This window comes from Oryctolagus cuniculus, chromosome 12 (assembly GCF_051225735.1).
Source record: "Oryctolagus cuniculus isolate XC-2025 breed Fujian yellow rabbit chromosome 12, ASM5122573v1, whole genome shotgun sequence".
NCBI classification, from domain to species: Eukaryota; Metazoa; Chordata; class Mammalia; order Lagomorpha; family Leporidae; genus Oryctolagus; species Oryctolagus cuniculus.
In genome coordinates, this window is record NC_142878.1 from 76843335 (window position 1) to 76868144 (window position 24810).

Sequence of the window (24810 nt, forward strand, 5' to 3'; positions counted from 1 at the left end):
AAAAAAAACACAAAAAACTGTTCCTCAACAGTCCAGACAAGGGCTGTTCAAAATCATTGCATCTCAAAGTGTCAATTTCGCTTTTGTAAATTATGTTTTAGATACTCTATTAGTTACCACAGATCAGGGAGAACATATGGTTCTTTTTGGGACTGGCTTATTTCACTAAGTATAATGGTTTCCAGTTGCATCCATTTTGTTGCAAATGACAGGATTTCATTTTTTTAACCACTGTGTAGGATTCCATGGTGTACAAATCCCGTAATTTCTTTATCTAGTCTTCAATTGATGGATGGTGGGGTTGATTCCATATCTTAGCTAGTGTGAATTGAGCTGCAATAAACATGGGGTACAGATAATTCTTTCATATGCTGAATTCATTTCCTTTGGGTAAATTCCCAGGAGAGGGACATCTGGGTCATATGGTAGGTCTATATTCAGATTTCTGAGTTATCTCCATACTGTCTTGTACTGTGGCTGTGCCAGTTTATATTTCCACCTGCATGGGAAAAACATTTTTTTAAAAGAATTATTTTATTTATTTGAAAGAGTTAAAGAGAGAGATAGAGACAGACAGAGAGAGAGGTCTTCCATTCCGCTGGTTCATTCCCCAAATGACTGCAACGGCCAGAGCTGAGCCGATCCGAAGCCAGGAGCCAGGAGCCTCCTCCAGGTCTCCCACACAGGCGCAGGGGCCCAAGCACTTGGACCATCTTCCACTGCCTTCCCAGGCCACAGCAGAGAGCTGGATTGGAAGAGGAGCAGCTGGGATTCGAATCGGTGCCCACATGGGATACTGGCACTGCAGGCTGGGGCTTTAACCCACTGCGCCACAGCACCAGCCCCGGGAAAGACATTTTTAAAAACAATCTATTAGCTTAGTAAAAACTTTTTAATTACTCTCTGGTTTGATAATCTTTGTTGAAATATTTTAATAGGTGTTGGTCTATTTTTGCCTAGGAGTAATATCTTATCAAAACATCATTTTATGTGTTAGTGTGTTACAGTAATCATCATGGCCATATTCATCCCTGTGCTACTGTCTACATTATATATACAGTTTTAAAAAGTATTTACTTATTTGAAAGGCAGAATTGCAGAGGGAGGGAGGGAAGGAAGCCAGAAGAGGAAGAGAGAGAGAGAGAAGGAGAGAGAGAATCTATCTCCCATCTGTTGGTTCACTACCCAAATGGTCACAATGGCTAGGGCTGGGCAAAGCCAAAATGAGCCATCTGGAACTCAATTCTTGTCTCCCACATGGGTGGCAGGGGCCCAAACACTGAGATCATTCTCTGCTTAGCAGGGAGATGAATCAGAAACTGAGCAGTCAGAACTTGAACCAGTGCTCCAGAAATGCAGGCATCATAGATAGTAGCCTTACCTGCTGTGCCACAACAGAGGAACCATGTAGTCAGTTTTTATTCATCTGTATGGAAAAGAGATCCAAAACAGATAGAAAAATTTTATCCAATAAGGCATTCTGGAACAAGCTTTTTTAAACTTGATCTTAAATATAATTTTATTTACGCATCACCTGGCTTTTCTAAACTTGTTCTGTTTTTCCCTGCTCCCTCTCTGGATATTGGTGTGACTGATTTTCTTTTTTATCACCAGTTACTCTGATTTTGTTCTGTAAGGACCCTGCTTATGCATTTACCTGGGCAATGGACCAGGCAATCCTGCCTTCCCCTGGTTCTGTCTCACTTGAAGGTGTCTTCTCTGCACTTCGTTGGGTTTGCTGCTTTGCTGCAGTGACTCTGCCTTCCCACCTGATGGGAACTTTCTTTGAGTTAGCTGCTTTCCAGATCACCAAGTGTTTACTGCTAGATAGATATTTGCTGAGCAGTATTTGCATTATCACCCTTATTTCTGGATGAATCTCATACTGTAGAGTATAGTGTGTTTACTGATGAGGTACAACACAGTGATAAGAAGTGTTCTGGCTACACTATTGTGGGAGCTTAATTAAATTAGTTAATTGTAGCACAGTCTAGGGTATGTAACAACTGTGAATGGAAGATGAGTTAAGAGTGAACTTGTATCAGTCTAGTATTCTACTTGTAGAATAAGTAGTAAGTCACAAACTCAGGTGATGAGTATGATGTTCCTGGCACAAAGTCAAAGAAGAGCAGGGTCCGGGATGGTTCCCTGCCTACTTCAGCTACCTCCCACTCAAGCTGTTTCTGCCCTCACCTTACCTTTATATCTCCTTTCTAAAAATTGAACTTCAGAGAGGAAAGTAGCTATGTGGGCTAGTAAGGTGTAATTCTAATGACATGTTTCAGTTGCTTTTGTAATATTCACTTGTAAATGATCACTTCTGTAGACCCCAGGACACACACACACACACACACACACATCATAGGGACCTGGTGATGGGAAGGTGAGATTTTAATACTGGGGTGCTGTTACTGAACCATAAAGATGGAAGGTGTCCTTCTTCTCTCTCCAGCTGCTGCTTTGAATGTCTGTATTCTTCACCTCACCCTTTAACCTAGCAAGATGACTTGCATGCCTCCCACTTTCTCCTACCATAATTTTCTCATTGGATACCATTTGATTAATCTTTTGTGATGACTTCTTATATCTTTTTACTACCTTTTTCAGTATTGATAACTAATACTTTAAGGCTTTGCTATGTTGTAGGCGTTGTTCTAGGAACTTTACACATGTTAATTCGTTGAAATCTTACCACTAGAGATACCTTTTGTGTCACATTGTAATAAAGTTATAAGCTAAGGTGATTGAGAAAGTAAGTGCCCTTCTTAGGATCACACAGCAGGGATATCTCAGAATGGGATTCCAGTGCAGGTGACCTGGATCAAGGGACCATGCCGGAAGCCAATAACCATGAGTGCCTTCTAGATTGAACTTCTTAACCTACATTGAAACCTGCCCACATTGTCTCCTTGCTCTAGTCTCCCTCATTGACATTCTTCTCTGGTCAAAGTAGATACTTCTCCATCTTTGGATGTGACATGAAAGACACTGACGCGTGGCTTCCGCTCACACTGCTTCTCCTCTTTTGTTTTGCTTTATACCCAGTGTAGGCATTTTTTTGTGAATTTTATTGTTTATTCATTCATGGTGCAATTGTCCATTCATTCATTTGTTTATATATTCATTCAAGATCCAAAAAATGTTATGAGTATTGTGTGTCAAGCAAAATGAATATTCATATTTAGGTCAAACACAGCCGCTGCTCCTCAAAATTCACAGACTAAAGGGAAGGGCATACATTTTATCCCATTGTGGGGTTACTGTGACAAAGGGACATTCAGCGTATTGTGGGAGCATGGAGAAGGAAGTGTTGGATATTGAAGAGATCAAACCAGCTGATGCCCATCTCTTGCTGGGTCTAAGGTGTATACTCTGTAGATAATCTCGAGGTCCATGGGTGATCAGGGAAGGGAAGAAATGGGAGGCAGAATAGTGTGGAAAAAAGCACATTGGGGATGCAGAAATCTAGGCAGAGAATTGCTATCATTTTAGCGAGGCTGGGACTGATGTGCTCGTGAGAGGAACAGAAAAGAAGACTGCTAAGTCAGTGTTTTAGGTAGGAGGATTTATCTATTTCCCAATGTGTCTGCTTCAGAGGAATTTAGAATTTGAAAGAAGGGTTAAGTGAGCATTAGGAGCACTGTTTAGGATAACATTGCAGTAGTCTGGATGACAAATTACAGAGTTAAGAATAGAGGCCTTATTAGTGGACCAAGGGTTGTGGTCACCTCAGGTGTAGCTAGGGGCTGGATTCTGTGGAATTTATAACAACTCCTGGGTACAGTAAATGTATAATTATGATAACATTAATCGAAGTTAATAATTCAGAAAGATGATTAGGTTTTGGAGGAAGTTTAAAAAGTTTAGGGCAACCAGGTGAAGATACTTAGTAAATATCTGACATGAGAGACAATTTCTCATTAAACATTTGAGTATTAATAATGTTAAACACCCTGCTTCAGGATGTTTAAAATTGGACAAGATATCTTACTCTTAACTGATGACCTATGAACTGGGCCATATGAAAGGTTATTTAATAGAGAGAGGAGCTGAATGTGAGCTGAATTGGTAAAGTCTGTATAGAACAAAGGGTTTTGGAATTTAAACACAATTTTAATAGTGAGGGTTGGGTATAAATGATATTCTAGTAAGATAGAACATAAAAGTTACTGAGCTGTGAAAGAATGCAGGCCCCCTAGTGAGTAACACATCATTCTGTCTGTTGGAATACAGAGCACGTCAGTTCATATGTGCACCTGTGGACACATGCTCTTCAGTTTGTGTGTATTGGGACAGTACTCCGCCTGCACAAATGTTTTTAACAACTATTGCCGAGAATAGCTCTAAATTAGAAATGCAGCTCATGAGGTGTAGACAGAAAAACATCATGGGCATTAGCAGAATCACTGCTTTCACTTGAACAAAAAGCAGGAATTTGTTTCCGGTTTGTGAGACTGAGGCTTTTGTATTGAGTCACTGGTAAAACACTTTATTCCATCAAAATTGGTTTCAAAAATGTTTTAAAATAATGTGTTTACTCTACCACTGGCTAACTTTCCAGTCTTTTTCTGTATAAAGAAAGGACACATAGGGATATAATAGGTCCTTTTTGAATTTAATTCAGAAGTCAATTTCTTGACAGTTTTATTAGGTCTTCATTTGTAATTGTGAATTGTGAATGAAGACTACATTGTCCCAGAGAAGAAAAATTTATGAAACCCAGAAAGGCAATGGATTTGAAACTCAGCCTCTTTCTCCCCTCCATCTTTTGCGTTCTTTCTCCTTTTTGCTCCCTGGTCTCTTAAGAAGCTTGGCTCCTGGCCAGAGCATGTGTTCCTCAAATCCCTGCAGAGCCTGACTGAAGTGAAATTGGCAGATTTCCAAGTGGAAGGAGCTGACAGAGTAAGAAGTCTCCTAAAAGAATGTAGTTTATGATGTATTTGTTAGTGAATTGGATTATTTATCTACTCAAGTACATACTCAAATATCAGCAAAGGCTTTTGTCTGTTACTGTTAGTCTGAAAAACATTTCACTGCTAACATTAAATTCAATGCAGCAAAACATGGAATATCTTCTATATACAAGACAGTCTGCTAGTGAACCAGCAAAATTAAATGTAAAAGTTTCTCTTCATTGTAATTCAAGTATGTAGCCATCAGATTCCTTAGTTGTGTGATCACTTAGATTTTTAAAACACCAACTCACAGAATTAACTTCTGTCAGCCATCCTTTCATGATTTGGATACTTATTGTATCTTTGACAAAACTTTGTTTTTGTGATTTGGTACCATTCTTCAGTCATGGTCCCAACCCCAAGCATAGGTTTTTCCACCGTCTATGACAGGTCTACACTGGTAGATTAGATTTATTGTCTGAAGCCACTAGCTTTCAAAAATTATGTGTCTGCTGTTAGAATATATTTTATGATTGCATTTTCATTGTCATTATAATGTGTAATGTGATGTAACCTTCAATGGTTTTTCAACTCATGATATCCCTTTGACACATTAGATGGCTATATAAGATCTGTTTTCTCTTTTTTTAAAATTTCATTTACAAAATATTTTACTTGGATTATTTTAATCATTATTTGAGAAATTTCCAATCATTGACTATCTAGAAAAGTAAAAGATTATTTGAAATAGTAGAAGTTTTATATACATAAAAACTATTTATTTGGTAGATTTTAAATACCTGATATAGGAGAAATATACTTAGATTTAGAGCATAACATTTGTCTAAGTAAACACACTTTAGCCAAGGAAATAGAAAATGACATGAAGAATGCAGCTGTTTAAATTGTCATCTTACACATTGTTTCTAAATAAAATCATTGCCTTTTATTAATATTTCGGTTGGGTCCATGCTTAAGTGATTTGTAAGAAGTAAATACAATTTAAACTCATTTACTGATTCTGATTCGCTTTTAATTTTATTGTTTTGAAAGTAATTTTGTGTTGAAGTTCAGATATTCCCCTCTGTAATTTTTCACATATATTTCAAAAACATACGGATATTTCTGAAAAGTCTGGGACATGGGCTAAATCGATCATTGAATTCTAATTTAATCATGTTAACGTTCCTTCCTTTTTAGACACTACATGAAGTTATGTGGCAGAGAGAGCGATTCATGAAACCCCTCTAGGAGAAAGTGCCCCTCCTGAATGGAGCTCTGCTTCTGGTTTTCCCAGGACATTGACACTGTGGCAGAGCCACCGCTGCACTTCCTGCTGTTTTCAGTGACTCGCAGACCATCTGAACAGTGATGCTGGCCTTGGATTTACAGATTCCCATCCTGATACCTTGTCTACTTCTTTGGGGCAGAAAAGCTTGCACTAATTACTCTCCATGGTGGCTAATCTTTTCAAGAGCTTGATTTTACCTTACATCCATAAGCTTTGTAAAGGAATGTTTACAAAGAAATTGGGAAATACAACCAAAAAAAAAGAGAATCCTTCCCAGAAAAAGGATCAAGATTTTCCCACAGCTACACAGACCAAAATTCCCACATTTTCTAATACTTTGAAAAGCACTGTAAAGAAGATTGCAAAGTGTTCATCTGCTCGCAACTTATCCATAGAAGAAGACGAGGCTAGTAAAGAGTTTTCCCTCTCACCAACCTTCAGTTACAGAGTGGCTATTGCCAATGGTCTACAAAAGAACATTAATGTAACCAGCAGCGACCATGAGGATCTGCTTCCTGAGCTTTCTTCAATCGAGAGTTCCTATTCCGAGTCATTAAATGAACTAAGGAGTAGCACAGAAAACCAGGTACAGTCAGCACACACCATGCCAGTTAGACGCAACAGAAAGAGCTCAAGCAGCCTCGCGCCCTCTGAGGGCAGCTCTGATGGGGAACGCACTCTACATAGCTTAAAACTAGGAGCTTTACGAAAATTGCGGAAATGGAAGAAGAGTCAAGAGTGTGTCTCCTCAGACTCAGAGCTGAGCACCATGAAGAAAACCTGGGGAATCCGAAGCAAGTCTTTGGACAGAACTGCCCGAAACCCAAAGACAAGTGCTCTAGAGCCTGGATTCAGTTCGTCTGGCTGCATTAGCCAGACACATGACGTCATGGAAATGATCTTTAAGGAACTTCAGGGAATAAGTCAGATTGAAACAGAACTTACTGAGCTTCGAGGTCACGTGGATGCCCTCAAACACTCCATTGATGAGATTTCCAGTAGTGTAGAGGTTGTACAAAGTGAAATTGAGCAACTGCGTACAGGGTTTGTCCAGTCCCGGAGGGAAACTAGAGACATCCATGATTATATTAAACACTTAGGTCATATGGGAAGCAAGGCAAGCCTGAGATTCTTAAATGTGCCTGAAGAAAGATTTGAGTATGTTGAAAGTGTGGTGTACCAAATTCTAATAGATAAAATGGGGTTTTCAGATGCACCAAATGCTATTAAAATTGAATTTGCTCAGAGGATAGGGCACCAAAGAGACTGTCCAAATGCAAAACCTAGACCTATACTTGTGTACTTTGAAACACCTCAGCAAAGAGATTTGGTCTTAAAAAAATCATATAAACTCAAAGGAACTGGCATTGGAATCTCAACAGATATTCTGACTCATGACATCAAAGAAAGAAAGGAGAAAGTAATACCATCTTCACAGACATATGAAAGCATGGACATAAAGTTGTCTACTCCAGAACCCAAAATCAAGAAGAACAATTGGCAGTCACCTGAGGACAGTGAGGGAGAGTTGGAATCTGACCTTAATAGAAACAGTTACGCTGTGTTTTCCAAGTCTGACTTTCCAATAAAAGGAAGTGCTTCCAAATCAAGTTCAAAATCACACAGTTCTAGATCCAAAAATAAAACTGTTAATAGCAGAAGTTCAAATAAATCAGATTATGATAAAATTTCCTCACAACTGTCAGAATCAGATAACTTAGAAAAACAAACTACAGCCCACTATGCAGATGCAATACCTCTCTGGCATTCGCAGAGTGATTTCTTCACTACTAAACTTAGTCGTTCTGAATCGGATTTTTCCAAGTTGTGTCAGTCTTACTCAGAGGATTTTTCAGAAAATCAGTTTTTCGCTAGAACTAATGGCAGCTCCCTTCTGTCATCATCAGACAGGGAACTTTGGCAAAGGAGACAGGAGGGCACATCCATCTTATACGACAGCCCTCAGGAGTCGCACTTGAATGGGAGTGTTCAGGGTGTCCAGGAGCAGAGAGAAAGCAAGAAACCGGAAACTGTGGATAGTGGAATGAGTAATGGCGTGGTATGTGCATCTGCAGACCAGAGTCATTATAGTGATTCTCAGCTCTCTTTACATGAGGATCTTTCTCCATGGAAGGAATGGGATCAAGCAGAGCCAACAGCTGATTTAGGATTGGACTCATCCACCCAAGAAGCTTTTGACTATGACACAAACAGTCTATCTGACCAACAGCTGGACGTTGACAATAAAGACTTGGAAGATTTGAGCAAGTGCCACAGTGACCTTCAAGATGACTCGGAGAGCTATGATTTAACCCAGGATGACAACTCATCTCCATGCCCTGGATTGGATAATGAGCCCCAAGGCCAGTGGGTTGGAAAATATGATTCTTATAAAGAAGCTAATTCTAATGAGCTGTACCGAAATCAAAGTCCATTGTCGATGTTGTATCAAAGTCAAAGTGAACTTCAGAGTGATGATTCAGGAGATGCCCCACCCAAATCTTGGCATAGTCGATTAAGCATTGACCTTTCTGATAAAACTTTCAGCTTCCCCAAATTTGGGTCCACGTTACAGAGGGCTAAGTCAGCTTTGGAGGTAGTATGGAACAAAAGTACCCAGAGTCTCAGTGGTTATGAGGATAGTGGTTCTTCCTTGATGGGGAGGTTTCGGACATTATCCCACTCAACGGCAAATGAATCAAGTACAACCCTTGACTCTGATGTCTACACAGAACCTTATTACTACAAAGCTGAGGATGAGGAGGACTACAGCGAACCAGTGGCTGATAATGAAACAGATTATGTCGAAGTGATGGAACAAGTCCTTGCTAAGCTAGAAAACAGGACTAGTACGACTGAAACAGATGAACAAATGCAAGAATACGATCACCCTTCGTATGAAACACCTTACGAAACTCCACAAGATGAGGGTTATGATGGGCAGGCAGATGATGTGGTTAGTGAAGGGGAATTGGAGCCCTTAAGTGAACCATCAGCTGAAGTGGAAATTAAAGAAGACGAAAACCAAAACATCCCCGAACAGCCAGTGGAAATCACAAAGCCAAAGAGAATTCGTCCCTCCTTCAAAGAAGCAGCTCTAAGAGCCTATAGGAAGCAAATGGCTGAGTTGGAAGAGAAGATCCTGGCTGGAGGTACTTCTGTTTAATGCTATATTAAGGGCTCATTGTCTTTATCATTGAGTGGAACTGTTGGGAAGCATGTTGTGTGTTTACTCAGGGGGTAATGCATTTATTTGCAATAAGTTTGCATGTTTATTCTCAGAAGGGTTTTATTTTACTCACAAAGCTCTCCCAACAAGTTGGACTTGATGACTAAAAATCAAAATATATTTCAAGTGGGTCATAGTAATATAAGCCCAAATTAACCCTTCATACTGAGGATCAAGATGCCTCTGATAGGTTTGGATACAAAAAAAAAAAAAAAACAAACTTTAAATGAACCAACTCCGTGGCATCAGTTATCAAGGGAAGGATGGGTGAAATCAAGTGTCCCCCAGTTCAGCCCAGGAGTCTGGGGTCTATTTCTTGCATGCATTTGGTTTGCAGGGTTGAGGAAACAGCTATAGTTGATGTTGACACATTTGGAAGGATGGGCTCTCAGACTTCATCACTTTTTCTTCTATTAAATCTTCGTTTTGGGGTTTGCTGGTGGGCAGAGCTGAGTCTGTAGTGCCACCCTGTCCAGTCCAGTGGATCACAAGCTCCCTCACTGATGCAGATAAGGAGAAGAGTGGAGCCGAGACCTCTGGGTCTTTCTAGAAAGAGTCCTTAGGGGGGAAGTCAAAAAGTCACCTCCTTAAAAGTGGAGTAGAAGTGAAATGAGAATATCTTATCTAAAAATTTTGCTGAATTTCCCAGGTAAATAATTTTGGTTCATTCAATTTAGAAAAGTATATAAATGATATAAGTTTGTTGATGTTTTTATTGCTCAATCAAGCTTCATCCACATGCACCCTAATTTCTTGAATTTATTTTATTTACATGTTTATCACTTTGTTTTGAAGATAGTTTATTATAATATACTTTTTAATGAATTAAATGTTAATATTTACTGATAATGGCATTGTCATTTTTAAGTAAAATACTTCTATAGCATTTCATAAAGGTATATATTTATGTAATTGTTACTTCATATTCTAAAATAACGTAACATAGTAATTGATGCTACCAGTACATGATTATGGCTTCTTTGTCTTTATTAGACATTTGTGATTAGACATTCCTTAAAATTGGTCATTTTCTGATTGATATGGGCAGATTATTCAATAGTTGGATATGTTATTGTTAAACTGTTTCAAGCTCTAAGAAAATTAAAATAGTAATTGGGGTTTTCTGCTCTGAAAATGTGCCTATATAAAAACAACACAGCCTAAGTAATTTATATAAAGAACATTGTAAGTCAAGGGTAACGAGTTCATTGAATGATTTTTTTTAATCACTGAATTTTTCAGGGTGGACGTAGTTGCCAACTATATTTAGAATTGTTCTGAAAGTATACAATAATCAAACATTATGAATTATAAAAATAATTTATATTGAGATAATTAATATATATCTTACACCAGAGTGGTTTTTGATTGTTAGAAGTCCTTATTACTGAAACTCAATTGACAGTTTCTTGGGTTGCAAGCCAGTATTTTACACATTGTATTTTATTTGCAATTAATTTAGAGAAACTTACTTTAAAGTCAGGTCTAAAGACTAAAAAGTGTCTGTGTATGTGGCAGGGTGGGGGGAGAATGGATGATTTAATAGATACAGATTTTAATTAAGGTCTCTGGTTGCAATGTTAGTATATATAAATAAGGCAAGGCTATATATTGCATAAAGAATGAATGTTCAACATTTTAAAAAGAAACTGCTATATGTAATATATATTAAAGCATAAAATCTAGGAGGCATAATATATGAATAGAACATTCAGCTTTACAAAAAGAGATTCTGCCATCTGCAACAACATGGGTAGAATTGGATGACATTATCATAAATGAAATAATGCAGATATGGAAAAAAGAATATTGTATGATCTCATTTATATGTGAAATCTTAACCCACAAAAGTCAAATATATATAGGGAATAAAGCAGTGGTTACCAGGAGTCGAGAAGAGGAACCAAATAAAGATGATTACAAAACAGCAGATAAGTAGGATGAACAAATGTAGAAATCTAATGTGTAACCTTGAGACTATAGTTAATAAAAGTATATTCTGTATTTTTCTTATATGACTAACTGGTACCCGCTCTTGCAACACATCTACACAAAGGGTAACACTGAGATGAAGGTTATGTTCATTTGCTTTACTTCAATAATAATTTTATTATCTACATCTATCTCATTACATTGTATATTTTACGTATATAGGATGCAGTTCATTTTCTAAAAAAAATATTTATTTGAAAAGCAGATTTATAGAGAGAAAGAGGGAGAGACCATTTATCTCTTGGTTCTCTCCCCGGATGACTGCTGGGGCTAGGTCAGGCCAAAGGAAAGAGCCAGGAACTCCATGCGGGTCTCCCATGTGGGTGCAGGGACCCAAGCACTTGGGCCATCACCTACTGCTTTCCCAGGCACATTAGCAGGGAGATGGATCAGAAGTAAAATAGCTGGAACTGGAACTGCTGCTCATAAGGGGTATTGGCATTGCAGGTAGTGGTGTAACAGTGTTGTAACAGTGCTGGCCCCAAGATGCAATTTGTTTAAAAAAATTAAATTTAAGGGGCCAGCACTGTGGTATAGTAGGTTAAGCCTCTGCCTGTGTTGCTGACATCACGTATGGGTGCCAGTTCAAGTCCTGGCTGCTCCAATTATAATAGGTTTCTCATATGGCCCGGGAAAGTGGTAGAAGATGGCCCAAGTGCTTGGGCCCCTGTGCCCACGTTGGAGACTTTGAAGAAGCTCCTAGCTCCTGGCTTCGGATTGGCACAGCTCCAGCCATTGTGGCCATTTGGAGAGTGAACCAGCAGATGACGACCTCTCTCTCTCTCTCTGTGCCTCTCTTTCTCTGTAATTCTGCCTCTCAAATAAATATATAAACATATAAATAAATCTTTAAGAAAAATTAATTTTTTGACAGGCAGAATTAGACAGTGAGAGAGAGAGAGACAAAGAGAAAGGTCTTCCTTCCGTTGGTTCACCCCCACTAAATGGTAGCTATGGCTGACGCACTGTGCCGATCCGAAGCCAGGAGCCAGGTGCTTCCTCCTGGTCTCCCATGCGGGTGCAGGGCCCAAGGACCTGAGCCATCCTCCACTGCCTTCCCGTGCCACAGCAGAGAGCTGGACTGGAAGAGGAGCAACCGGGACAGAATCCGGCCCCCCAACTGGGACTAGAACCCTGGGGTACTGGCGCTACAGGTGGAGGATTAGCCTAGTGAGCCACAGCACCAGCCAGAAAAATTAAATTTAAAAAGTTAAAATTCCAAAGTTGCAAGCTTCTCTAAAATAGATTGTTCTTGTAATGATCCTTAGACAGCTTATAAACCAGGCTTCCGGTGGCACTTCTCCTTGGAAACATAAACACACTTGATTATTTACATACCACCAACTTGAGAATTCTACAATGGAAAAAACGGAGTTGTGTCATACACTTGACCTGTTAGGCCTGGCCACAGAGCACTCTGACCACTCCATTTTCTTGAAACTTGGTTTCCTGTTCTGAAAGCCAACTTTGCATGAAATCTGTTGGTGCCCCCTTCCCTAGTGGAAATCAACACACATCTTTAAGCATTTCTCTAGTTGCTGAAAGACACCAGATTGACTGCCCAGGAGGCTGTGGTTGCTGGGATTTTAAAGGCCATCTCTGCTCGCCTTGGCAGGAATCAGGCAGCCTTCCCTATCCTGTGTCTCAATATGCCTCAGAAGGAAGGGCATCCAAAGAAGGACATTTTCCAGGCCTCTGCCCTGCACAGAGCATCCCAACGAGGTGCCAATTGTCACGATGGGTTTGTGCCCATGGCCATCTGCTTCCCGGGTGTTGGGCGGATGCCAACCCATTTTTCTCTCCATGGCTACCCTGTCGTCATGTAGTGGCAGTGCCTGTCTTTTCTTTATCTCGAACCTGGCCAGATTGTACCACAGAGCTCTCGCTGTAAAACTACGGGATTGTTTTTCTCCAGATAAACCTTTGTGAATTTGTAAACTCAGACATTTGAATTATTTTCTTCAACACTTGCCTTCAGGGTCTGGAAGACAAGACTGCCCACAATGTTTATGTATGTGGATATTTGGTGATGGTGTTTCTGAGAGCCTTTATCTTGAACACCATTCCAGGAGGGAAAGAGATCTTGGGAGTATGTTGCTGCAAATTTGTCCGTGAGGTCAAATTCTGCCATTGTTATTGGTCCCTGCTGAGTGGTACTTTTTCTGTAGCTGGCCTTAAGTCCAAAGCATTATGGGAAGACTCTGATATCCCATCTCCAGCCCTGCATCATGCATCATCTGCAACTGTTGCCTCCTGTACATTCCCACATACCTCCCTGCTCTGGCGTTGGCTTCCTCCTTATGTTTGGGTACACTTCTCATTTTCTCTTCTAAACTGTGAACCAGTGGTTCTGTCTTTCTCATGCTTTCATTTGTACTGCCCCTAGACCAGTGATTAATTCAGAGATAGCATTGAGTGAATATGTACTGTAAGAGTCTGAATCAAAGAGGGACAGGGTGTTTAATAGAATGTACAAGCTTAAAAATTGTATTCAAACTGTGACCTTTAATTCCTAGGACTAGGACTTTATCTCTGGAGAGAACAGAAAAGTGGTAGAGACTCAACATTACTATTGGGCACTTTTCAGGCAGTTATCTGTGTTCTCTCCTTCACGTCTTATAACACTGCTATGAAAATGAAATGTTGAGGCCAGCATTGTGGCCTAGTGGGTTAAGCCTCCACCTTTGATGCTGGTGTCTCATATGAGCACCAGTTCGAGTTCCTGCCGCTCCACTTCCAATCCAGCTCCTTGCTAATGGCCTGGGAAAAACAGCAGAGGATGGCCCAAGTGCTTGGGCCCTTGCACCCATGGAGGAGAACCAGAGGAAGCTCTGGGTCTCCTGGCTTTGGTCAGGGTTGTTGAAGCCATTTGGTGAATGAACCAGCGGAAAGAAGATATTCTCTCTCTCTCTCTCTCCTCTCTCTCTCTGCCTCTTTCCTCTCTCTATATAACTCTGCCTTTCAAATAAATAAAAAAAATTAAAAAAGAAATGTGATTCTATTATATCCCATTTCTACAGATGAGGACACTGAAATGCTGGAAACTTCCATAAATTACTGAATGTAACATGTCTACTAAGTGGTGCATCCAGAATGAAATGTATGGTTGGTTTGAGTATTTGGAGAAGCAATGTGTTTACTTATGTTAAGGTGGTTTTATTCATCTTTGACTTAGAAAATATTATTATTGTTGGAGAACAGAATCAGCCATTAGTTTTATATCAATTAAAGGGTTTTCATGAGAAACCAATACTAATGTGAAAGGAACTAAGTTTTCTGACACACTGAGGTTTTCATGTGAAATGTTTCTCAGTTTTTCACTTGGAGTTCTTGATCCATTGTATAAATCACAATTTGGAGAGACAGATAAATGCTACCCTACAGTAGCTGCGTCAAGGATAGTATTTGTGGAGTCTGAGTACACTCATCTGAAATCAGAACTGAAGTCAGTTTCAAATAACTTTCCTAGCTGGCAGAGCAAGAATCTTACTCTGAAAGATACTGTGACATTGTCAGTTAACAAAATTACTGATTTTTAAAATAGCGGTGTGCAGCTTGTGTTCTAAATTGTTATAAAATTTTGTGAGAATATTGTGATTCCTGAATAGGATTTGAAATCCAATGTATAAAAATGTATTGGAGTTGACACTTCACAGGTTTAGACCACTGGTTCCCAATGTGGTTGCTTGTTAGAATCATCTGGGAGCTTTAGTAGTAGCAGTTGTTGTTCATGTAGTACTCTTTTTTAAAAAAAAAAATAATTCAAAAGTCTGAGTTACAAAGAATGAGATGGACACACACACACACACACACACACAATCTTCCATCTGCTGGTTCATACCATAGATGGCTGCAATGGCCAGGGTTGTGTCAGGCCAAAGTCAGGAGCCAGGAGCTTCATCTGGGTGTCCCATATGGGTGGCAGGGGCCCAAGGACTTTTGCTATCTTGAGCTGCTTATCCCAGGCCATTGGCAGAGAGCTGGGTTGGAAGTGGAGCAACCAGGACATGAACTGGCACCATATGGGATGCCAGCGTCACAACCTGTGGATTTACCCATGACGCTACAGAGTCCCCAACATCCACCCCTATGTGGTGCTCTTCATAAATGACTCGTTATTAGATTCCTGCCCTATACATTGTGATTTGGTGGTCCTGTAATGAGGCCAGAAATATATTTTCAGGGTTGTGTGAGTTAGTGATACAATATGTCTTCTTGTCTTGGTATATATATACACACACAATTAAAAAATAATAAATCTTTAAAGAGAATGAAAAGAGACAGAACTGTTTCTATATAAATCTACATTATACCTCTTTTCTTTAAAATAAGGCATTATGCTGTCATTGATTTGTATTATCCTGTACCTTGATTTTTTTTCTTGTAATATATATTTGAAAGATCTTTTCATGCTGTTATCTACTGGATTCTTTTTTAATGACACACAGGGTTTTATTATCTAGTTATTACAAAACGTTTTCAATCATTCCCCTATGATTGGACATTTATGTTTCTTACTCATGGCACTGCAACCCCATCATGGGTCATTGGACAAATGAAACAGCCTGGATAGGGGATAAATTCCTGGATGTGGAGCTATGGGTTCAAGAGATTGACTGCAGTTTAGGAGATTTTGGAACTCATGAATCTTTCATAAATTTCAGTACTTCATTCTCAAATCACATGTTGTGGCTGTACATTTATATTTATGTTTTCTCTGCCCATGGACCAGATTGAAAAGTCAATGAGTAATTCTCTCTGTGGCTTTTAATGCCAGAGCATGGCTTGGTACCTGGCATATACTCAAAAAGTATTTCTTTAAGTTACTTTCTGGCCTTCTCTCTAAGTTGCTGGAACCTTGCTGTTCCAAACTTGTCAAGAAGTTCTTTTCAAACTTTAGAATGCATTTGAGGGTTTCAGGCCATAAGTGGAATCTGTGTTTATAACGTGCTAGCTTTGCTCTGATGCAGGGGATCATCAGCAAATTTACACTGTTAATCATTCCGTAGCAAATATACCTACCCACACAGCATTCTTTAATTTCTTCTTTTTACATTGGGAGGGATAGAGTCAATCTAAGGAAACAGGTTAATGATTTGTTAAAAGCAAATAATAATATATCAGCCCTCTAAAGTGATGAATGATTGCATTTTATGAAAAGGTTTTCGTAATATCTATACATTAATATATTGAGGGGCCGGTGCTGTGGCATAGTGGGTTATGCCTCTGCCTGCAGTGCTGACATCCCATATGGGCAGTGGCTCAAGTCCTGGCTGTTCCACTTCTGATCCAAATCCCTGCTAATGTGCTTGGGAACGTGGCGGATGATAGTCCAAGTCCTTGGGCCTTGTACCCACATGGGAGACTTTAAAGAAGCTCCTGGCTCCTGGCTTCAGATCGGTGCAGCTCTGGCTGTTGTGGTCATTTGAGGAGTGAACCAGTAGATGGAAGACCTCTCTCTCTCTCTCTCTCTCTCTCCCTCTCTCTCTCTCTCTTTATCTCTGCCTCTCTGTAATTCTGCCTTTCAAATAAATTAATTAATTAAAAAATAAAAACTCAGAGAAGCAATACATTTGTTCCTTAAAAGGCATGTATAAATTGAAAATTTAAGAAATCACCTATTTGAAAAATTTTAGATTTTGCTGTAGAAGTCAATATATTACATCATCTACAAATATTTCTGCATCATATTATATTTTATCTATTTTTGTTAGTTTGAAGCTATTTTATCATTTTTCATAAATATTCCTTCAAAATAGGCATAGCAGTACTGCCAGTAGAAAGCAATACATTTAGCCAGTGCCACGGCTCACTAGGCTAATCCTCTGCCTTGCGACGCCGGCACACCGGGTTCTAGTGCCTGTCGGGGCACCGGATTCTGTCCCAGTTGCCCCTCTTCCAGGCCAGCTCTCTGCTGTGGCCCGGGAGTGCAGTGGAGGATGGCCCAAGTGCTTGGGCCCCACACCCCATGGGAGACCAGGAGAAGCACCTGGCTCCTGGCTTCCGTTCAGCGCGGTGCGCCAGCCACAGTGTGCTGGCTGCAGCAGCCATTGGAGGGTGAACCAATGGCAAAGGAAGACCTTTCTCTCTGTCTCTCTCTCTCTCTCACTGTCCACTCTGCCTGTCACAAAAAAAAAAAAGCAATACATTTGCAAAATATTTCGTTAAATTATACTGCCCAGCAACAACCTTTGTCCTGGTATTGTTTAGTTCTTTTTTTTTCCTGAGAGAAACCTTTTATTTAATGAATACAAATTTCAGAAGAAAACTTTAAGAATATAGTTATTCTTCCCACCACTCCTGCCCTCCTACTCACACTCCCACCCCTCCTCCTCCTCACTCTCCCTTCCCAGTCCCATTCTCCATTAAAATTTATTTTCAATTAACTTTGTACAAAGAAGACCAATTCTATACTAAGTAAAGATTTCAACAATTTGCACACACACACACACACACACATACACGAAAAAAACCCTAAGAACAAGTTTTACAGTTAACTCTTATAATACAACTCATTGAGGACAGAGGTCCTGCATGATAAGTTAGTTTACAGTGACTCCTGTTGTTAATTTAACAATTAACACTCATATATGTGATGTCAGTGACCACACAAGGCTCTTAACATGAGCTGCCAAGGCTATGGAAGCCTTTTGAGTCCATAAACTCTGTCAGTATTTAGACAAGGCCATAAGCAAAGTGAAAGTTCTCTCCTCACTTCAGAGAAAAGTACATCCTTCTTTGATGGCCCCTTCTTTCTGATGGGGTCTCACTCATAGAGTTCCTTTATGTAGAACATTTTTTGCCACAGTGTCTTATATTTCCATGCATGAAATGCTCTCATGGGCTTTTCAGCCAGACCAAAATGCTTTAAGGGCTGATTCTGAGGTCAGAGCACTACTTAGAGTGGTTGGCATTCTATGAGTCTGCTGTGTGGACTGCTTACCATGTTGGAACATTCTCTCCTTTTTAATTCTATCTATTATTATTACCAGACACTAGATCCTATTTATATGATCACTTTAACACTTAATCCTGTCTATATGTTCACTTAAACACTTAATATGCTCACTTTTACACTTAATATTTTCACTTCAAGACTTCAGATATCATTTTGATCACCCAGCTTAATGGGATTTGGGGTACCATGGCAAGTTTTTAGAATGTACCCTTAGAAGTACGTCTGTAGGAATGTATGCAGAGATATACAGCTTTACAGTTAAAACTTTCTTCTCCTTCTGTTATTCCCACTGTTATTTTTTTACTGAGATCTATTTTCAATTTACTTTAGACACATAAGATTCACTCTATGTTAAGTAAAGAGTTCAAAAATATTATGAAGAAAAAAACCCCATTCCTTGACAGTCAAGATAAGGGTTATTCAAGCCATCCCTTCTTGAAATGTCAATCTCACTTCTACAGATTTCATTTTAGGTGCTCTATTAGTTCTCACAGATCAAGGAGAGCATATGTTATTTGTACCTGGCTTATTCCATTAAGTATGATGTTTTCCAGATTCATCCATTTTGTTGCAAATTGACTGCATTTTTTACCATGTTGTAGTATGTCATAGAGTACATATCCCATAATTTCTTTATCCAGTCTTCCATTGATGAGCATTTAAGTTGATTCCATGCCTTAGCTATTGTGAATTGAGCTGCAATAAACATGGGGTGCATATAACTCTTTATTAACTGATTTCATTTCCCTTGGGTGAATTACCAGGAGTGGGATGGCTGGGTCGTATGGTATCTACATTCAGATTTCTGAGGTATCTTCATACTATCTTCCATAGTGGCTTTACCATTTTACATTCCTACCTACAGTGGATTAGGGTACCTTTTCCCACACATCCTCACCAGAATTTGTTGTTTGTTGAGTTCTGTATGAAAGCCATTCTAACTGGAGTGAGGTGAAACCTCATTGTGTTTTTGATTTGCATTTCCCCAATAGCTAGTTATCCTGAACATTTTTTCATGTGTCTGCTGGTCATTTGGATTTCCTCTTTTGAAAATGTCTGTTTAAGTCCTTTGCCCATCTGTTACCTGGGTTGTTTGTTTTGTTGTTGTGGAGTTTCTTGATCTCTTTGTATATTCTTGTTATTAATCCTTTATCAATTACATAGTTTGCAAATAATTTCTTCTATTCTGTTGGTTGCCTCTTCACTTTGCTGAGTCTTTCTTTTGCAGTACAGAAACTTCTCAATTTGATGTAATCCCATTTGTTAATTTTGGCTTTGATTGGCTGTGCCTCTGGGGTCTTTTCCAAGAACCCTCCCTGTGCCAGTGTCTTGCAGGGTTCCCCCAATGTTCTTTAATATTTTGATGGTGTGGGTCATAAATTAGGATCTTTAATCCATGTTGAGTTGATTTTTGTGTAAGGTGTAAGTCAGGGGCCTTGCTTCATACTTCTGAATGTGGAAATTCAGTTTTCTCAGCACCATTTGTTATAGAGACTGTCTTTGCTCCAGGGATTGGTTTTAGCTCCTTGGTCAAAGATTAGTTGGTTTTAGACGCTTGGATTGATTTCTGGTGTTTGTATTTTGTTCTATTGGTCTATACTTCTGTTTTTGAACAGGCTGTTTTGATTATAACTGCATTGTAGTATGTCTTTAAATCTTGTATTGTGATACCTCCTGCTTTGTTTTAGTTGCACAAAATTGCTTTAGCTATTCGGGGTCTCTTGTGTTTCCATATGAATATAGCATCATTGTTTTCTAGAACTGAGAAGAATGTCCTTGGTATTTTGATTGGTATCTCATTGAATCTATAATTGCTTTTGGAAGAATGGACATTTTGATGAGATTGATTTTTTCAATTCTTGAACATGGAAGATTTTTCCATTTTTTGTATATTCTTCTATTTCTGTCTTTAATATTTTGTAATTCTCATTGTAGAGATCTTTGACATCCTCAGTTAAACTTATTCCAAGGTATTTGGGTGTTTTTTTTTGTATCTATTGTGAATGATATTGATCTTAGAAGTTCATTCTCAGCCTCAGCATTGTCTGTATATACAAGGCTGTTGCTTTTTGTGTATTGCTTTTATATCATGCTACTTTACCAAACTCTTCTATGAGTTCCAGTAGTCTCTTTGTGGAGTCTTTTGGATACCCTTTGTATATGTCATCTGCAAATGGGCTAGTTTGACTTCCTCCTTATCAATTTATACCCCTTTGATTTCTTTTTCTTGCCTAATGGCTCTAGCTAAAACTTTCAGGACTATATTGAATACTAATGGCAAGAGCGGGCATCCTTGTCTGGTTCTGGATCTCAGTGGGAATGCTTCCAACTTTTCCCATTCAATAGGAATCTGGCCATGGATTTGTCATAAATTGCCTTGATTGTATGGAGGAATGTTCTTTCTTTGCTCAATTTGCTTAGAGTTTTCATCATGAAAGGGTGTTGTATTTTATCAAATGCTTTCTCTATTGGGGTAATCATATTGGTTTTTTTCATCAGTTTGTTAATATTATGTATCACATTGATTGATTTGTGAATGTGGAGCCAATCCTGCATACCAGGGGTAAATCTCAGTTCATCTGGCTAGATGATCTTTCTGATTTGTTGTTGGATTTGATTGGCTAGAATTCTATTGAGGATTTTTGCATTTATGTTCATCAGAGAAGTTGATCTGTAGTTCTCTTTATGTGTTGCATCATTTTCAGTCTTAGGAATTAAGGTGATGCTGGCTTCATAGAAAGAATTTGGGAGGATTTCCGCCCCTTCAATTGTTTTGAATAATTTGAGAAGAATTGGAGTTAGTCCTTCTTTAAATGTCTGGTAGAATTCAGCCATGAAGCCATCTGGTCTTACTGGGAGGACCTTTTTTTTTCTTTCTAAAGATTTCTTTTTATTTTTTATGTTCTACGTCTCATTGCAGTGTTCTGAGGTGAGAATTTATTTATTCTTTTGTTATCAAGAGTGAACTTTTTTTTTTTTATTTGAAAGAGTTACACATAGAAAAGGAGAGGCAGAGATAAAGTGAGGTCTTCCATCTGCGGTTCACTCCCCAGTTGGCCACATTGTCCAGAGCTGTGCCAATCCAAAGCCAGGAGCCAGGAGCTAATTCTGGGTCTCCCATGCCAATGCAGGGGCCCAAGGATTTGGGCCATCTTCTACCGCTTTCCTCGGCCATAGCAGGGAGTTGGATCAGAAGTGGAACAGCTGGGACTTGAACTGGCATCCATATGGGATGCTGGCACTGCAGGCAGTGGCTTTACCCACTACACCACAATGCTGGTCCCATGGGAGGGTCTTTATTACTGATTCAACTTATGTGTTGGTTATGGGTCTGTTTAGGTTTTCATTATCATCATGGCTTAATTTAGGTAGCTTGAATGTGTCCAGGAATCTGTCCATTTCTTCTAGGTTTCCCAGTTTGTTGGCATACAGCTCTTTGTAGTAACTTCTGCTGATTATTTTTGTGGTGTCTGTTGTTATGTTCCTTTTTTCATCTTTGATTTTATTGATTTGGGTCTTCTTTCTTCTTTTTCTGTCACTTTGTCCAATGTTGTATTAATTCTGTTTATTTTTTCAAAAAACCAGCTCTTTGTTTTGCTGATATTTTGTACTGTTTTTTGGTTTCAATTTTGTTGATTTCTTCTCTAATTTTAATTATTTTTCCCTACTTATTTTTGGTTTGGTTTGATGTTGTTTTTCTAGATCCTTGAGATACATTTATAGCTCATTTATTTGATGCCTTTCCAGTTTCTTGATGCAGGCACCTTTTGTTAGAAACTTTCCTCTTAACATTGCTTTTTCTGTATCCCATAAGTTTTGATACATTGTGTTAATCTGCATTTGTTTCCAGAATTTTTTGGTTTTCTCTTTTGATTTCTTCTATGACCCACTATTCATTCAGGAGCATGTTGTTAGCCTCCATGTGTTTGCATATGTTCTAGAGATTCCTGAGTTGCTGATTTTCAATTTATTCCATTTTGGTCCAAGAAGATGCATGTTATGATTTTGATTTTTTTGAATTTGTGGAGACTTGGTTTATGTCCTAGTATGTATCAATCTTAGAGAAAGTTCCATTCACTGGGGAGATGACTATATATTCTGCAACTGTAGGATGAAAAGTTCTGTAGATATCTGCTAGATCCATTTGGTTTATAGTGTCAATAACTATTGTTTTCTTGTTGATTTTATTTCTGGTTGATCTGTCTAGTACTGAAAGTGGGGTATTGATGTCCCCCATTACTATTTTATTTGAGTCTATATCTCCCTTTAGATCCCATACCATTTCTTTTAAATAGCCAGGTACCCTGTAATTAGGTGCATAAAGGCTTTTTTATTTTTTCAAAATTATTCCTATTTTTTTTTACCTTGGATTTCCGTTGTACTTTTACTGGGAGAGTTTCTTCTTTTACATTCTTTCTTAGTGATGACCATGGTTCTGTGTTTCTATATGCCGCATATTCTTAAACATCTTTTGCAGGGCTGGATGTGTGGTGACAAATTATTTCAATTTCTGTAATGAAGGTCTTTATTTCACCCTCATTCATAAATGAGAGCTTTGCAGGGTATAATATTCTGGGTTGGCAGTAATTTTTTTCTTAAGACTTGGACTATATCTTGCATTTCACTTCTAGCCTGTAGGGTTTCTGATGGGAAGCCCACTGTGAGTCTAATAGGAGATCTTCTGAACATAATCTGGCGCTTCTCTTGTGCACATTTTAGAATCTTTATATTTTACTGTGGTGAGTGTGATTACAATGTGTCATGGTGAAAATCTTTTCTGGTCATGTCTGTCAGGGGTCCTATGTGCTTCCTGTTCTTGGATGTACCTTTCTTTCTCCAAATTAGGGAACTTTTTGTTACTATTTCACTAAAAATGCCTTCTAATCCTTTCTGTCTTTCCACACCTTGGGAACTCCTAGAACCTGTATGTTGGGTCATTTGATAGTATCCTATAGATTCTAAATAATGTTTTTTAGATTTCTTACTTCCTCTTCTTGTTGATATGATTGTATAATTTCCTGTGCTTTGTCTTCTAAGTCAGATATTCTTTCTTCTGCTTCACCGATTCTGTTGTTAATGCTCTCCACTTCATTTTTCATCTGTTCTGTTGAATTCTTCATTTCACTTTGATTTCTCTTTAAGATCTCAATTTTGTGGGAAAAATTATCTTTCATGAAATGTACAGATTTCAATATTTCATGCATTTGCTTTTGATTACTTCTATCTAATCTTATAATCATTTTTTTGAATTCCATTTCTGGCATTTCTTCAGTCTCATCAGCTTCCCAATCTAGTACTTAAGTGTTGTCTCCTTTTGGAGGCTTCATGTTGTCTTCCTTATTCTTGTTTCTTGAATTGGTGCATTTGTTATTCGGCATTTGTGCATACACTCATTGGTTTCTTCTTCTTTTTTTTTTTCTTTTTTCTTCGTTGTGGTGGCTTTTATTTTAGTAATGCCTCCATAGTTTAATGGAGTGTCTGCTTTCAGTGAATATCTAGAGGTGTGTAGTAGTTGTAGCCAGGGAGCTCTGTTTAGTTATCCAGGGTGAAAGGCTTGTCTAAGGTGACACACCCAGGTTTGGCATGGTAAATCTCTCTCTCTCTTTTTTAATCAGAAGGAAAATTTATTCTGCTCAGCTGAGCTCCTTCAAAGGAGACTAGTGACTAAGTGCTAAACCCAGTGGGTATACTATTTGTCTGCTCTGTCTTAAGGACCATACAAAAGATCTGTTCAGTCCTCAGTGTAAGTTCAGATTCCCCAGCAATGTCTTTCCCATCCAAGTACTAACCAGGTCCAACCCTCCTTAGCTTCTGAGATCAGATGAGATCAGACGCGTTCAGGGTGGTATGGCCGTAGACAATGTCTCTCACCAGGTAACCAGGAAGCCCTGAGTGTGTGGAGTCTCCCACTGTGACTGCCCAAAGTCCCAGCCACACCGTGAGTCCTCCCACACACCCTCAGTTTTTTTTTCACAGTCTTGGCACAGAAGCCTCACACAGTCACATGCTCCTGGCCCCCTGTTAGTTCTCCCCACCAGAGTCAGTGGTCTCCACTTGGATGGTTGCTGGGCATAGCCACAAGCTAGATCAGCTGTTACATATGTCCAAAGTGGCACTCGCTCTATCAGCTTGTTACAGGACGCTGTTGTAAAGTGACTGGGGAGAGAAAGATGTCTGTCCTTTTTTCCCCCTCCTCTAGTTTGGCTGGTACACTCTCCCCAATGTGGCTTGAAGCCAGGTTCCCTCTGGGCTCTTCCCACAGCTTTATCTCCAGTGGCTTGGGCTGCTGCAGTCTGGTTTCACCTCACTCTCCAGTGCTGGTGCAGAAGCTCTAGGCTACTGGGGTCTTGAGTTGTGGGTGTTCACGGCCTCCACATAGGTGCACTGTGTCCCTCTAAGTTGTGTAGAGTTTCCTCTGCTGTTTTCTCCCTAACACTTCCACATT

The 24810-nt window shown here is 39.2% G+C and overlaps 1 protein-coding gene across 1 annotated transcript in view; it reads left to right on the top strand.

Moving 5' to 3' along the window:
- The first annotated feature begins 6343 nt into the window (after nt 1-6343).
- UNC13C (unc-13 homolog C) overlaps nt 6344-24810 on the top strand; it is a 645143-nt gene continuing 626676 nt past the window's right edge. The window contains exon 1 of the mRNA XM_017348010.4: nt 6344-9338. Within this exon, the coding sequence (XP_017203499.3) occupies nt 6350-9338 (2989 nt within the window). The 5' untranslated portion in view covers nt 6344-6349. The remainder of the gene's footprint in view (nt 9339-24810) is intronic.